This window comes from Callorhinchus milii, unplaced genomic scaffold (genome assembly GCF_018977255.1).
Source record: "Callorhinchus milii isolate IMCB2004 unplaced genomic scaffold, IMCB_Cmil_1.0 Scaffold4, whole genome shotgun sequence".
In the NCBI taxonomy this organism is placed as follows: Eukaryota; Metazoa; Chordata; class Chondrichthyes; order Chimaeriformes; family Callorhinchidae; genus Callorhinchus; species Callorhinchus milii.
In genome coordinates this window covers 33904802-33922390 of record NW_024704745.1, presented here as the reverse complement: position 1 = coordinate 33922390, position 17589 = coordinate 33904802, and the positions used below count along the sequence as shown (strand labels likewise).

At 39.7% G+C, this 17589-nt stretch overlaps 1 protein-coding gene across 1 annotated transcript in view; it reads left to right on the top strand.

Moving 5' to 3' along the window:
• Positions 1–472: 472 nt before the first annotated feature.
• Positions 473–17589, top strand: part of mycbp2 (MYC binding protein 2) — a 121334-nt gene continuing 104217 nt past the window's right edge. Inside the window, exons 1-2 of the mRNA XM_042334239.1 lie at positions 473–879; positions 14157–14232. Of these exons, the coding sequence (XP_042190173.1) occupies positions 506–879; positions 14157–14232 (450 nt within the window). The 5' untranslated portion in view covers positions 473–505. The remainder of the gene's footprint in view (positions 880–14156; positions 14233–17589) is intronic.

The following is a 17589-nucleotide window of genomic DNA, read 5'->3' as shown; positions in this document are numbered from 1 at the left end:
GAAACCGTGCAAGGAAAGGTCTTCAAAGCGTGGGGGTAAATTAAGGAAAAGTTTTGCGAGGTGGAAATCGAAAACTAGGCACCGTTTTTGACCCACGTGCCGCGGAACAGAAAGACGCCCAAATTGGGCGTGAAACCCGCCCAAGGCGGCCACATTGGGCGCGGCCCCTCCTCCTGGGGCGGGCGGGCGGGCGGGCGGGGGGACCCCTTCCCGGCATGCCCCGCGCTCAGCTCAGGCGGTGGTGAAAGGTGCAAGATGGCGGCGCGGGGCGGCTGTGCTTTCAGCGCTAGAATCGACCAAAGCGGGCGATAGGGGCCGTGCTGAGGAGCACGAGCAGGAGAGGGGTCGAGTACAGAGGAGAGGAGAGCTGAGGCGCCGGTGTGTGTGTGTGTGTGAGCGGAGGAGGAGGAGGAGGAGGATGAGGAGTGAGTGAGCGAGCGAGCGAGTGAGCGGCCTGTGTTGTCACCGCTCTCCTCTCTCTCCCTCTCTCCGCCCCGAGCGGAGGATGATGTGTTCGGCTCCATCTCCTCCTGCACCCGGGGCCGGCGCTGGTGGAGGCGGAGCGGGGTCCGGCTTTCCCGGCCGAGGCTTCTCTTGCTCCTCCGGCACCTCCCGCACGGAGCCCGCCTTCCCGGCCGCGGGGGCGGCTCGCTACTCAGATTCGCTGCTGCCGACGATGCCTGTTCCCGGCGGCCTGGCTCCCACCCTCCTGCCACCCGGCTCCGCGGCCGGGGATCCCAGTGTCGCAGGCGGAGGAGGAGGAGGAGGAGGGATGGAGGTCGGGGCCGGACGCCTGCAGCACCTCCTGCTCTCGGGGAAACTGCTCGGGGAAAAGTACCAACACCTCTTCACTGCAGCCCTGGACACTCAGCTCAGCAGGTAAAACGCCCTTCTGCATTCGCCAATAAACATGTGGACAACAATAACAAACGCACGACAAAATCAATAAAACAATACCGAGCAACACATGACAACCTCGGCTTTAAGCAAAACAATGTGTTACCGGTCAGTCTGTAGCCGTTCAGGCTCAGGTATGTATTACAACAATAAAAATGTAGCAATACATACAACTGTATCGATGAATGGCAGACACATTTCTTTGTATGTCATAATAACAAATGCATATCGTGTTAACATAACTTAATGCTTCTCTGCAGCACGTAATATCCAGTTTTAACAAGGAAATACACGTTCGAACATATTTATTAAAATGTATTTGCATAGTACATTTAGCAATCATTATTTAATGTGCTTAATATAAATATGTGTTATGATATACATCTGTACAACAAATATTTATGAAATCAATGTAACTGCGAATCAATAGCCAATATATAACGAATGGATGACACCACCGATAATATTGCAGTAAAATAATTTATCATACAATGAAATCTAGTTAAATAAATTAAAATATCAATGTATCACTATGCAATTTTAACGTCTTTAAGTAAATTGATGTTACTTCTGACAGGAAAAATAACTATTAATGCATTAATGATCAATTATTATTAGTGTAAATAAATGAAATATATAATAGAAATCTCAAAACACAAGATGCATCAAACTATAAACCTATAAAATATATGTATTCGAAGTCGTACAAGTTCATTATAGGAAATTATTACAGTGTATAACATCACACTGTGTGGCCCATCTGTAAAAACGAATACAATACATCTGTTCAAAGTCAGTGTCGCTGTCGCGTTTGTATCCACACGGTTTTTGAACCGGAATGAATGTAGTCCAGTATTCATATTTAACACCTAACATTTTTAAGAAGAATTTGGCAACAACTCGACTTGATACTTGTTGAAATGTAGCAATGATCTGTCTGTGTGGCTGATACCGGGTACCTCTGTGGGGGGAGGGGGGGGCTCTAATTTCCTGTAGAGTGGTGGGAACCGTAGACCCAGACTGAGGATGTAATGCAGTAACCCGGTGCTGAGAGGGACACTGTCCGCCCGGTCCAGCCCGGGGTGTGAAGCTCGGTCGAGGACACAGAAGGACCTTTTACTGCGATGTTTTGCAGTGAAGGCGGCGGCAGTTACCGCGATGTGAATACGAAGGCGTTGTCGGGGGGGAGAGCTGAGAGCATTTTTCTTTTTGCAGCATATTTCGGTCTTCCGAAGACTGCAGTCGACTGCATCTGTTGTCAGCTTTCTATCGCTTAACCCGATTGACTTTCAGTAACCCGGAAAGGACAGAAAAGCTTTGGGTGGTTCAGGAGCCTGAACAGGGGACGTGGTGGAAGGTGTTTTGTCATACAGTAGCGCCGACAGGAAGATTTAAACACATAGCACCCGTTTCCCCGGATCGTTTGTGGATAAAATGCGCATTTGTCTGCCCTGTGAACTGCGAAAAAGAAGCTGAAATCTTAAATGTAACAGACAATGGGGAAGATGAAAGGTTTAGATATTGTTGTGAAATGATGAAATCACGTGCGTCGGTGGAAACGAAACCTATGAAGCTGACCAGTGATCAACGCGATCAGCCCTGTGATCACCACCATTATCCACTTAATTAATGGCCCAACATTTATTGGGGAAATAAATATAGGCGTTTTCATTTAAATATTGTACTTTTTCCAGATCGTTTAATTTTTTTTAGCAATGTGATAAAGGACGTACTGTACGTGAATTACCTAATGCACTAGACTTGTAGGGTGGAGCTTTGTTTTTCTCATATGATTTAGGAACAGCAAATCACAGTAAGCGCAGCAGACAAGGGAAACCCAGAACTGGGTGTATTGTGAGTGTATTGTAATGAAGAATGGGTGAAAATGTGTCGGTTTCAAAATATCTTGGAGCCTTGCAGAGGAGAAAATGGAAATTTTCTTTGGATAAAGGGCATTTATTTGGACGGGAAAGTACCGCGTTTATAAAATCAATATTTGGGGATTTATAACAGTACCTCTGTTAGTAAAGGCAAAACAAATCTAATTTTTTGTTTCTTGCTATTGAAGCAATTATGGCCAGATTCTCTGCTAAATCATTCATTCGTGTCCTGTGATGCTAGTTATGACATTGTTAGAGGAAGATAATCCATATTAAAATGTTGGGATTGTAATATACCCTACAAAAGAATAATCGAGTGTGTTCCAATTATGTGTACAGTTGCTATTCTAATATTTAGGTGTGTCGTGATGTGTTCAGGCATATTGTCAAATTCTTCAACTTTATAATGAAGAAAGCGATACATGTTCAACACTGAAAATGGTAAACATTATAATATAACAAAATAAACAGCAATCTTCAAATGGAATGAAACATTAACATTGTTTAGGAATAACATTTAGATGTTACGATATGTTGTAACCTAATGATATAATTCTTTTACACTACTGAAGGCATTACAGTATAATTCAATTTGTAACTTTTGGCACTCAAATTCTTATCTATAAATGGAATCTTGTTGTTGTTGTATCACTTTCACTTGTTGATAAAGGGGTCTAACTGATCACAAATAAATTTGTTGTGTTCTTGTTTCTGGAGGAAAGAGACAGCCTTCCCAAAACACAGGTAGGTTTTTAGGACAAGACCAGGAGATTTTAAGAAAAGAGAAGGGTAACTGAGGGAACTGTAGGCCAGTGAGTCTGATAGTTGTTGGAAGGTAAACCATTGGAAGACATGTTGAAAAAACACTTAAATTAATAGATGGTGTCAGAATGACCTGATGAGAAGATCATGTATTTTAGGGTAAATAGGGTGTGTATACATTGAGGTGGAATGCATGTATGTAACACTGTCTGATTTGGATAATGTTGAATGCGTTAGATATCTGATTTTGCAAAAAATAGTGCCTAAGGGTTCAGTGCTAGAATTGATGCTATTTACAACGTCCATAAGTGAATTGGAACTAAGGAATACAAAGGAAAGGAAAAAAAGACTTGCAGTCTATATTGCTAGTCCAATAGCAAAATAAAATCATATTTTATTCTCTCTCAAATTCCCCAGTTGATGCCTTTGCAAAATAGCTAATTCCAATTTGAATTTGCTGACTCAACTGCTTCCAACATAAAGTTTGAATCAATCCACAATACGATCTGTCAGGTAAGAAACTTTAGTTAGATTTATTACATTATAATGACTGCAATCAACACATCTCCAGTGGATGAGTTCATGTGTAGGGTTATCATTCAGGAATTCTTACTGTTAAGGTAGGTAGCAACAAAATTAGTCTAGGAAAATACTTATGACAAGAGACAGCCTTCCAAAAGCACAGGTAGGTTTTCAGGACAAGACCAGGAGAATTTAAGAAGAGACGGTGGATGAGTTTGTTTGTAGGATTATCATTCAAGAGTTCTTACATTTATGGTATCAACAAAATTAGTCTACAAAAATACATAGTGGTGTTGCAAAGTAGTCTTGTATAGTGTTTGAGATAAAATAAATAATAACGTAAAGTTTTTGTTGTGAGGGAAGGTTTCCTTCTATTCAAGATTTTTAAATCAATTATCACAAATAACGATAAATATTGTGAAGTGCTTTGCAACATTTTAACATATAAACTTCTATACAAAAAGCATTTTTTTCTAACAGTGTTAGAAAGTAAGTTCCCAATGTTAAACTCCATAGTTTACTGCATTGCTTTAGTTTTTTAAACTGTAACCTCTACATAGCATAAGGTTGCTTCACATCGAATAATGTAAATTGCATTCCTACACATTGTCTTTTTTTAATTCCAGCTGAAGATTGATGCATTATAGCCCACTATATCTCTTGGAACAGTTACTCATTTCCTCCAGATATATAATTGCAATAACTACATATAGATAAGTGAGCCATTTTTTTTCTTTTACTAATCGGCAGTGGAAGGTCCCAAGCAGAAAGTCTAAAGCCACTGGCCTGGTTTTGTGGAGTTTATTGAAAATGGGGGAAGGTTTGTAAGATAAGCATCCAGGGCCATTTTTTTTGGTCAACCATGTATCTGAAACATGTGGAAATTGATCACCATGTTTAAGAGTATTCAAACCAAACAGCTCCATGCACCCAAATATGTATGGAAACTCCCATATATTGGAATGGGATGCGCACACTCCCTGGAGGGACATATCCAGCTTACCTAATTCCGGAGAGTAATAGGCATAGTGTGGCAATAGCTAAGGCTTAGGGATGTCACAGTATATGTTGGAGTACTGTTGTGGTTTAACCAACTAAAACTGCTTGGCTGTCCAGCTAGGAACATCCTATCTGTTGGATTTTCAGTTTTCAGGGTTAGCAGGAGCTGAATGGGAAGAGTTTCTACCCCCAAACATGGGTCTGTTCATCCAAGTCCTTTGCTGGATGGGCTGTTATCAGTTAGTGCCCTAGAGTACTGAGGACCTGCCTGGCTCAGGAAACAGACTACCGAGACCACTACAGAAGATTGACTCAATCGACATTTGTTGCCAAGTATGTCACCTTGGAGCCAACTCAGCTCCAAGAAGACTCTGCTTGCCTCTTACTCCCTCCCCCTGCCCCCCCCCCAAACCAAGGATATATCTTAACCCAAACAATAGGCACAGTATAAATTGGACCAATAAATTGTCAATGATGTACTGTTTGAGGAGTACCTGGGAAGAAAGTAACCCAAGTTGAAGAGTTCTTATAATTAATGAAAGTTTTTAGAATTAATAATCCTTGCATTTGATATAGTGCCTTATCACGATGATGAGACGTCTCAAAGCGCTTCACAGAGTAAAGTGAATTGACTGTATATTTTGTGGACGAAATGTGGATTGAGTGAATTATAATTTTTTGAAGGGATTGTAACTCCAGAAAGCGATCCGCCAATCGACTAACAACCGGGTTCCGATTACTGCTAGCTAAACCGAGGTGTGTAGAGTAAGGAAACATGCCTTCGGTTTCGCTCTGCCTGGGAAACTAATCAGGGTCATCTCACTTGTGAGGTGAGTGCACTAACCAATATGCCTCAGGACACCGAAAATGGATTTCCAAATAGCGGGTGCTAATTGTCTGAAAACTTATCCGATGATCATGAGGTGGATTCAGCAGGGATGTGGGGAAGACTCGTAGTAACTGAGCAAAGGTAATCGCGAGTTGGTAATGGTGAAGAAGTTTGTAGAAGTAGTATGGATCAAGACCATGGAGGGATTTAAATGTGAGAATGAGGATCTTAACAGATGGTATTACAAATGTGAGTGAATGCAATGCAAATGCCAATCCATGCAACCTTACATTGCTCTCCCTAGCTCTGCCCCACAAGGGCTCAGATTATCCAGAACTCTGCAGCCTACGTCCTCTCGTACCATGCTCCACAGACCTGTCACCCCCATCCTTGCTTAGCTCCACTGGCTCTCCATTGCTCTATAAATGCAACATTAATTTCACAAGGTTTTTTCAAACCTTTACAGTTAATGGCCTAATCTTCCTTCCTTCCTTCCTTCCTTGAGGCACAATATTAAAATGTATGGCTAACATGATAAGTTGTTTTAAGTAGTTTGATTTAATAATATTAAGCAGTGTGATTTAATAATATTATTCTAGTGGATAGTGTAATTAAAAGCAAAGCGATGGCACTCTCATGAATTTGCATCAACAGACTCTTTGTTGTGCACCAGCTGTGCAGCACAAATGTTTGTGGTGTTGAAGCCACCGAAAGTTCAGCAACAATTAAGTGGGCGAATTGCAATTGAATAGCGTTGCAGATAACTTGATTCACAAGAAAATAATTATGGTTTGATAGTGTACCTTCAGTAAATGGAATAATTGTAGGAGAACATAAATTTATCATATTAGCCATATGTTGTACACATTTGTTTTCTGCCTGTTTGAAGGAAGAAGCAAACATATTGAAAATATCTGGAAACGGAAAAAGAAGAAGTAAATGGAGTGTCTCATGTGCAACTGATTCTGAGAAGTCATTAACTGAGAAACCCAGACCTGGCAAACTGGGAGGTATAGACCCATCCTCAACCTTGCAAACCAAAGTTATATTTTGACAATGAGGACTTCCCAAGGCGCTGGACAGTCAAGGATTTGTACCAGAGCGGGGGGTGGGGCAGGGAAGGTAGCAGGATGGCCAAAGGCCCAGTCGAAGAGGAGGGTCTTGAGACATGCCTTGAAGGACGCAAGGGAGGGAGCGAGGCAAAGGGAATGTGGGATGGGATTCCAAATGGTGGGGGCAGAAAGGCTGAAGTCCTGACCGCCGATGGTGTGGTGGGCCAGGTGGGGGACGTGGAGCAGACTGCTGAGCGGAGGGAGTGTACAGGTTGATAAGGGGTTAGCAGGTGATAGCGGTAGTAAGGGTGTTTTGATGTTGCGGAGGTGGTGGAAGGCAGAGCAGATCATGGCACAGATGTGGGTGAGAAAGGACAGTTGAGGGTCAAACAAGACGCCAAGGTTCCGGCCTGGCATAGTGAGGTGGAGTGTGCATCCATGGATAGTGGCTTGCTTCCAGGTTATTTGCAATGCTGCAGTTGGGCTTTTTTGACAGTATACATGCAAAACCATCACTACCACTGAACCAAACTACTGTATTGGTTTCTCAAGACCTTTCTCTTTGACCGTGCCTTCAGCTCCCCTCTCGACTCTCTACCCCCTCCTCGCTCCCTCCCTTCCCTCCCCTCCCCTCACCCTGACCATTCCCCCCTGCTCGGGTCCTGACCCAACTGTACAGCGCCTTGGGACGTCCTCCCGACGTGAAACGCGCTCTATAAATGGAATCTTGTTGTTGTTGTATTGTTTCAGTTTGTTTGGTCTTGACTGGGCACTTTATTTCTAGAGCGAAATCCCTGCTTATCTAATTCTGCAGAATTTGGAGCACTTAACCTGTTAAGACTTTGGCTGACAGGGTTTTAGCAGTTGAATGGAAATAATCCTAGTCCAAAAGCCATTCTGCTCCTAAGTCCAGTTTTGCTAGTTCATCATCATCACTGGTGACTTTGAACATCATGGACCGGCTTGGGTCGGACATCAGTCGATCTAGAACACCACAGAGGATGGACTCAGTTCTGATTTTACTTTGCTGCATCAAGAATTATATAGAACATCAGCAAAATTATTTTCCCCCATAATAATTGGTTCCTCCATATTGTTACATAAGTGGTTTTAAGCCTTCTACTTCACAGTACTGAAGGAGTGATGTTATTATTCAGTATTATGTATTTGTAGAATTATGATGTTTCCTCATTTATCATTGTGCTTTAACGCATCTTTCTATGGGAGAAACCCATTTTTTAAAGAATTAGCCATATGTTTTTTTCTAAACCTATTATGCAATGTGTATTGCAGTTAGTTTCAAAAGTGACTGAGAGGAAGATAAAATGTTCATACTGATGGACATTATTATACAATGAGAGAATGATTTACTTTCTTCCGTAACCATAGCTGCTCATACACTATTTAATTTATTCTCTTGAATATAGATTTTTTAAAAAAGGATAGACTCAAAGTAATGCAGATTCTGTACATTTTGACTTCTGCAGAGAAATATTGTTTGGATATGATCCAACATTGAAGTGTAATAATTTAAGAGTGTGGTGCTGCATGTTTAACCCTGTTGCAGTGTACTATGCTATACAATGCAAAATTACATTTGTAGAGCGCCTTTCGAGTCGGAAGGGTGTCCCAAGGCGCTGGACAATCAGTGTTTCGGAACCGAGCTGGAGATCGGGATCGGTGAGGGGGAAGGAGGGTGACCGAAGGCATGGTCGAAGAGGAGGGTCTTGACACGGGTCTTGAAGGAGGCAAGGGAGGAGCGAGGTGGAAGGACAGCGGGATAGAGTTCGAGGGAGGGTGGGGGCAGAGTGGCTGAAGGCCTGCCTGACATTGGTGGGATGGGTGAGGCGGGGGTGACCCTGCCTTCGGTCACCCTATACATATATTTATATAATGTTTTTATATATGTATATTTTATATAATAATATATAACATATATTAATATAGAGTTACTGAAGGCACAGTTGAAGAGAAGGGTCTTGAGATGAGGGTCTTTGGTCACTCTATGTATTATATATATATTATATATACATTGTAGAAAATCCTTTTGATGATTTTGTGTAAATTTGTTAAAAGATTTTATGTTAAAAGATTTTATGTGGGGACGATGTTGCAGTATCTTGTGTAACTATTTACTAGCATATTCGGATATTCTTTAAGCAAAATACCAATTAACTTTGATCTTAGCAGATAATAAAATAAATATACTGTTGTACATTATGATTTGAACTGTTTTTCTTTGCTAGTATTGGTCATGATTCTAGTTTGAGTTGTATTCTAGAAATAAACAAATGCTGATTCATTTTACACATACTCCCCACCCTGTGGCTTGTTTATTGATGAAGATAACCGTGTTCTTGATACTTCCAGAGAAGCTAAAGTGTTGTCTCTGTCACTGGGAAGGAATGTAAACCAGGCCTAAAGTATAGGTTAAATATGCTGTATGTGTTTAAATACCATGGGATTTAAACATTTTGAGCAGTCCCCGTGCTATTCTTTAATGTTTTGCGTATTATAATATTGTCTTACTGGTGTATGTTAGTGAATTGAAGTAGAATTGGAGCTTCCTCCATGTCCAGACTTCATTCTCTGGTCAGACCCCTCTTTGAATACTGTGTACAGTTCTCTGGTCATTTGACATTAGTGAACTTTCCAGGCCTTAGAAGTGGTGCAGAGGAGAGCAACAAAAATAATTCCTAGTGTTAGAGGGAACAATTTATGAGTTGGGCCAATAGCAATGTGTGAAAATATTTGCCCCAAATTGTACTGAGATTTGAAAACTTTGCAGAAAATTGTGGGGTAATTTTTGACAAATTTTGAGAAAATTACCAGGATTTGATTGGTGCTATTGAGGTAAATTTTACTGCCAACCTACATTTTTTCACTTTATTGATAAAAAAAATTAACATGAGGAAATGGCGTATATTAGATTGTTGCAAAAAAATATATTTATTGCTTCTTTAACAAAAACTGGGCATCCCTGTTTTTTTGGGTGGAGTGAGGTGCACCAGCGAGGCTAAGGAGCTCACCACCTGCCTCTCGGTGCTTGGCACCATACAAAGACAGAGAGACACACAGTCACAGAGAGAGACTCTCTCACTCAGACACAGAGAGAGAGAGAGAGACACACACACTCACTCAGGGACACAAAGAGAAACACACAGACACATATGCACGCACGTGCACAGACAGAGGAGAGAGAGACACATACGTTTACACAGAGACACTCACAAATACACATGTAGAGGAGCGAGACACACATAGAGATGCTTGCAAACGAATCAGAGGAGAGAGACGCACTCACACAGACTCAAACACATAGAGAGAGACACGCACTCACATAGAGACACTCACAAACACATGGAGAGAGACACACAGGCATACTCACACAGACAGTCACAGATAGAGAGACTAGTAAGAGACAAATGCCTAGAGAGAGACACATATCGACACATTCACAGAAACCCAAACACAGAGAGAGAGACACACACTTGCACAGACACTCACAAGCACAAAAAAGAGAGACGCACACAACAACTTGCACTTATATAGCGCCCTCCACGCAGGGTAGTGTCTCAGACAGACACTGACAAATGCAGAGAGAGACACACTCGCATAGACACTCACAAACACAGACACCTGCGAACACAGAGAGAGAGACAGACAGTTGTGTTGAGTAAACAGCGAGAGGCCCGGGGCCAGAGGCTTCATTTTATAGCGGGTTTGTAGCAGAGGAGGGTGTTTGTAGCAGATTCCGCAGAAAAAGTGCAGCCGCACTTTTCTATTGGCCCAGATTCTGAGCAATGACTAGACAAATTTGGACCCTTCAGTCTTGAGAGAAGACAACTCAGAGGAAACCACGTAGAGGTGTAGCCAATCTTAAATAGAATTGAAATAGTAATCCCAGATCAATACTTAAGATGTACAATAAACTTATGATAACAAGACACTAGCTTAACTTTTCACTACCACCTAGTAGCTATGCTGTCAATATTCCGGCTGCTTCCCATGGAAAATGTTAAGAGATTTCACTTTACTTGTCACTCTGCTTAACACGTAGTCGCATTCTAGAAATTCTTGTAAGTACTTGCAATTTAAATTGATCAGATAATTTGACCTACAAGATGGCACCTTGCATCATAGAGGCCTCCTGCCCTATCTTGTGACAGGATAGAATGGGAGACAATGGCGCTGACCTGCAATAGACCAGAGACCTTTGTGATACATATGAGCATACACACCCAACCACCGCTGAGTGCCTGCAGCAATCACAGCACCCTCTTATGATTCAGGAGGACCCAACACCAACAAAATGACATTTAGAGAGCGCCTTTCACGTTGGGAGGACGTCCCAAAGCACTGTACAGTCAGGTGTCGGAGCATGGGGGAGGGGTGGTGTACGGGTGAGGGGAGGTGAGAGGGAGACCAAAGGCACGGTCGAAGAGAAGGGTCTTGAGACCGGCCTTGAAGGAGGCAAGGGAGGAAGCGGGGTGGAGGGACCGTGGGATGGAGTACCAGAGTGTGGGGGCAGAGAGGCTGAAAGCCCGGCTGCCGATGGTAGGGCGGGAGACATGGAGCAGGCCGGAGCCCGCTGAACGGAGGGAGCGGGCAGGTTGGTAGGGTGTCAGCAGGTCAGAGAGGTAGGAGGGGGCAAGGCCATGGATGGCCTTAAAGGTGAGGATAAGGATCTTGAACTCATACAGTAATTGTATGAGGAACAGAAAATGTCCACTACACATTCTTGCTTTTTTAACTGAAAAAAAATTCAATGTAAATTCGCATCACATGATCATAAGAGGAGTTTGGATGAAGAAGGCTGTCTGGCCTATTTGAATGTCATATTTTCAGAATATTCATCCTACTGTCCTCACAGCAACAACAGATTCTTAAATGCATTCAGCTTCCTAGTCTCAATCATTTTTCTGAAGATGTTTTTCAGTCATTAATTACCCTCTGTAAATAAATAGTTTTGGTGTGTGTCTTCAAATTCCATTTACAACTCTGAACCTATGGTCCTTTGTTCTGTTGCCTTCTGAATGTTTTGCCCTGGATTGACTTTTCCCAATCCCATCTAGATTTTTATATACTGTTTTCAGGGCCATCCAGCACCAGTGTATCTCATGATTCCTCTTAATACTTAAGATCCTCCTCCTTGGCTGCATTGCCTCCAGAGAGTGCAGTTCTGTTTACCCTTCATGTTGCAGAGACCAGAACAGAAGCCATTCTTGAGGTGTAGTCTGATCAGAGCATTGTACAACTTGCTGTCTGGAAATTTGAACTTTTAAGTATTGCAATAGCTTTGTTGAAAAGCTATGATTTGCTTAAACTTTAAAGCACTTACTAAGTTACCTACTTCTATAAATATTTTTGGTTTAGTTTGTGAAATGAACGGTTAAATGGGATGTAATATTTTTGCAGCAGCTGTTACCTACATATAGATATCCCAATCCAAAATCTTGGCAGCAGATGAGTGTTTTTTTAAATCGGGATTTCATTAAATCCCCATTTATTCTTAAAGCTGTAAGACTGGTTTGCATGGCCAGATTTTAGTTTTGTATTTTCTAGGTTAATCTTTCATTTCATTAATGCTAATTAATGCTGTTATGCGATTGTTAGCTTATCTGGAGTTTGACCATTGTAGTGGTTTCCTGTTAGCTTCTTAAGCAGCTTTAACCTGCTTTATTGGATGATTCAGATTCAATTTAAGACACCGTATGGACTTTTACTAATGATCTTAATTGCCAGTAGCCAAATTGGTGATGGTTGTAAACCATTCGAAATAAGAACCAGTTTTCCATTGTGAAATACTGTCCCATTCTTCAGAACTCAAGATAGATTAGTAAAAAAAATCCTTGAATTGGATTTACACAACAACAACTTGCATTTATATTGCACCCTTCATGCGGGGTAGCATCCCAGAGTGCTTAAGAGTCCTGGAGCGCTTACAATGGATGACCCTGTTAAAATACGCATTAGTATAAGAGTAACATTCTGGCTTGATTGGATGACTTCTTGCGCATTACATACATGTGCACTATGCAGACTGAAAATTACAGTGAACAGTAAATGAGTTGAATAACAAACCACCGTACTTAATAAACCTGGTATAATTCAACTGAACTATTTGGTAGTTTAGATGTTTCATCTGATCAGTATTCCATGTATACAATACATCAAGAAAAACCTTATTATTCCTAACTGAAACATCCTTCAACTTAATATTATTGAATATCTGTTGCTTTTTGTTTATCATTTTTAATTGAATGCAAAATAAAATTAGCCAATTGAGGTAGTTCTTAACTTCCTGGTTTTGATGAGTGCTATATTTTGAGTAAAATAACCAATCTAAGATTTTATTTCTAATTGTTCAGAAAAAAAGTAATTGTGCTCTTTTGTACGTCACTCCCTATTTATAAAATAGCTGCTCTGAGTTGGGCTGTTTTTGCTTCCCCCCTCCCCCAGTCCAAATATGCTAAGGCCAATTGAGCACTCCAATAAATGACTCAGAACAAATTGGAAATTAAATCTGTTTCCTTTGGGTCTGTATGCTTTCTTCCTACAACATGCAATACAGTATTTACAAATTGGGCTTTGGATGGAATCTCCTATATATCATAAAAATAATAATCCTTGATTTGATATAGCGCCTTGTCACATCTTCAAGATGTCTCAAAGTGCTTCACAGATGATACTGTAAAGTTAATTGACAGTATATTCTGTGGGCGAAGTGGGGCAGCTAATTGTGCATTGCAGTGTCCCACAAACAGTCATGGATTGAAGTGACCAATTTATTATTATTTCTTATATTTTGAAAGAATTATTACTCCTGGAAAAGCGATCCGTGAATTGACTAACAACCAAGTTCCTACTTACAGCTCGGTAAACATAGGCGTGTGGAGCAAGGAAACTTGCCCAACATTTCCCCTGCTGGGAATCAAACCCAGATCTCTCACTTGCGAGGCGAGTGCTCTTTCTACTAAGCTACAGGACTCAAATTAGATAATTAGGACTCTGATATTATTTAAATAAGTCAAAGTTTGCCTTGGTTATATTTGTATTTTTATAAATGGTTGTGTTTAGTTTGGCTGTTGAATGTGATTTCCTGAAAGACAGAAGTATAGAAAATTAGAAGTCATGAAATATTTTTCCTAGAAGTCAATGATGACAGATCAATTTTAATAGAAAAAGATAAACTTAATTTTCTTTCCATTTTAGAAACAAAAAAGCTTTGAACAAGAAAAAACTTAAAAGGAAGCAGAAAACTAAATCGAAAGCAAAAGCAAGAACAAAGGCAAGTAAATATCTTTGTGTTTGAAATTTTATCTCTCCTCTGTACACTGTATATATTTGGGACAGACAAATACAAATAAAACCATGTGGGTTGTACAAAGAGCAAAATATGGGAGAGAAATGAGGAACAAGGAAGGAAATGAAGAAAAAATGTGAAATATTTAAGCAGGGAAAAGTAAAAATGAAATGTAGGGAGAAACGGTAGAAAGTCTTTCAAGGTTGGAAGGACCTTACATGCCTGGTGATGTCACCCATCATTATACTTCTCTGAAATTTTATTGACCACTGGGTTTCAAACTCCTCAGTTCTGTCCCAAATGTGCACTAGTGCAGATGAGAAGGGAGTTGTGTAATCTGAATACCCATGCCATCTTTGTTTTATTTTTCATCGCTAGATGGTTTTGATTTGGATAAGTAAAGATTGTGCTATAAGCTTCTAAATGCCATTCTATATTTATCCAAAAAAGTCTGTGACGCATGAATTTTATCTTTGTTTATTTAATACAAAATATAGAAGTATTCTGTATGAGAACCAGACCAGAATGGCTGTCCCACAAAGCTATAGCAGTTTCTAAATCAGATAGCTGTCTAATTCCTTTCACTAACAGCAACTGTACACTGATAACAAATGTAAAAATATTGTATGGCAAAATATACAAACAAAACAGTATCAGAAATAACTGGAATTTCAAAAAATACAGAATGACTTTCAGTGGATCAAAAATATGTATCAGTTGGCTGATACCATTAATTTAATTTTCTCTTGACTACCAATAGCAGTGGTCTCATTATTGTCATATGTCAGCACATTGTGCCATGGAATATCTATCTTATTAATTTAAGGCCAGGATACTTAATCATGTGCTATTAATGAAGAGTGAGTGCCCTGACCTGTGAGTCTATGAACATTTGCACTGCAAGGAATGAAAGTTGTGATCTAAACATATCGATTTAAAACAAATGTAGGATAAAGAGATTAAATGAAAAGTGGACGCCTTGAACAAAGTAAGGGTGATAATGGACACCTGAAGAACCTCTGAGCTAATAACAAATAAGAGGTTGATGAAATTGATGAAACTTTTTAGCTGTGAACAAAACTTCAGTGGAAGACCATGATATCTTATTTGGAAGCATGTGGTCAGATCATATGAAAGATTTTGGATTATATCAAGAGATTTGGATGAAGCAGGCTCTTTATTCCAATTTTATCTGATCCTTCAACAATTCCTACCCATCGTCTTCCCATCACAACATCGAGCTGATTTTTTTTTGGTATGTCCAGTGTCATGGCCTCAAGCAACCCTCTTGGTAATCCATTTATATCATTAATTACCCTCAGGATAAATAATAATAATAATAATAATAATAATCCTTGCATTTGATATAGCGCTTTTCACGTTTTCTCGAAGTCTCAAAGCGCTTCACAGAATAGACCGCAAAGTGAATTGACCGTATATTTGTGGGTGAAATGCAACAGCCAATTGTGCACAGCAGTGTCCGACAAACAGTCGTGGATTGAAAATGACCAATTTATTCTTTTTTGTTCTGTTTTGGAGGGATTATTAGGTGTGTGGAGTAAGGAAACTTACCCAAGGTTTCACCCTGCCTGGAATTGAACCCAGGTGTCTCACTTGCAAGGCGAGTGCTCTAACCACAAATGCTTCCTTGATGTCTGTTTGGAAATTACCCTTTGCACTCCCAACACTGTTTTGTTGTCTTAATGCATTCAAAAGTATTGTTCTGAGTTTACTTTCTACTTTATTATGCATTTTAAAACTTTAAATACTTGTAATATATTAGGATATATGAGTCACCGAACTGTTGAAGAATGGGTAGCCTTGACATTGGTTTGTGGAATTGTCATGCTTAAAATACACTGGATCATAGATGAGGGCAAAGCTTTCAAGGTGATCAGAAAATTTGAGAGTTTATAACTTTAGCAAAATATATAAGTATGCTTAGGGCAATAATTTTATTTAATGCAATGGTTTTGAGATAAATGTAACACTGTCAAGTACGTTAAAATGTACCTACTTCAGTTTTATTGGCATTTTTCAAGTAAGCCAAATTGGAATAATGACTATACTAATAATTGAATGGATTTGACTTTTGAGTTAATCCTTCTCATTTGATTTATTTTGTTACATTTTTACAGCTCTTCATTTTGGTTTCATTATATTTTGACATGTTTACTTTTCTACCCTTTGCTTTTTATTTCAGAATGTCTAAATTTGTAATTGTAACCTTACAATTTGGAGCTATAATCAGTTTCTTAATTATTGCAATTTACTTGCTTATTCCAACTGTTTCAGTCTTCTTGGAGCTTTTGACCAAAAGTAAGCAAACCTATGAACCACCACAGACACAAAGAGGTATGAAGTGAATGGCAACAGTGTAAATATCTGTTCTTGATTCACATCGTTGAAATTTTCTAAACCTGTTAACATAATGAAGTTGATTCAAAGAGGAAAAAAGCTTAGACATTTGTCTCTTAAATAATTGGACATTAATTTTCACTTGATTAGATTCATTCCCAAATCTACAAAAGCTTGTACTTGTTTATCTTGTTTTCATTCCAGAGTGGTATTTATTTTCAGTATGAATGTCTCTAACACAATAATATTAGGTATCTCAAAATTGAATAATCCTCACAAAAGCTTTGTTCGAGTCTGAAGAAAACCACAAACCTAGCAAAAGTAAAGCCCCCCAAAAAATATATATAAATAATAGGATTATATAAATGATTTTTGGATAAGAACTGCTTTGATTCTTCATTTGTCTATTTCACAATATTTTAGGACTTCCACATGTAGATGCAGTGTATTTTGAGGAGGTGACAGAAAAGGAAAGTCCCAAGTAAAATGGCGGGGTTACTTTTTTCCATGAAGTGAAGGGCAATGAACCAGTGGGTATCTGGTTCCTGAATCAGCATCTTCGGGGAAGGATGGGAGAAAATTTGAAGTGGGAAACATTTCCTTTTCAGTTGCATTAACAACTGTTCATTGGATGTACTTTTCTGTTTTATAATGTCTAAGTAATAAATGCCAAATCAAGAAGTTCGCAGTTTATATATACAGAGCAATTTGAATAATTTAAAACGAGAGTTCAGCTGAGTACTTTTTCATGTATGCTAATACATGTTATACAGTGTTCTTAAAGTTGGTTGGAGAAGCTATTTTTATTTTTATATCACTCCATGTTCAAATGTCTCAAATCACTTCACACATTGATGATTTTTTTGTAAATTCTGGCATCAAATTGTGCCAGCAAAATCCCACAAACAACCATGAGGTGATTTGACCAATTCATTTTGAAGATTGTTGACTAGGGCATCAGGATTCTTTATGAAATAGTATCAA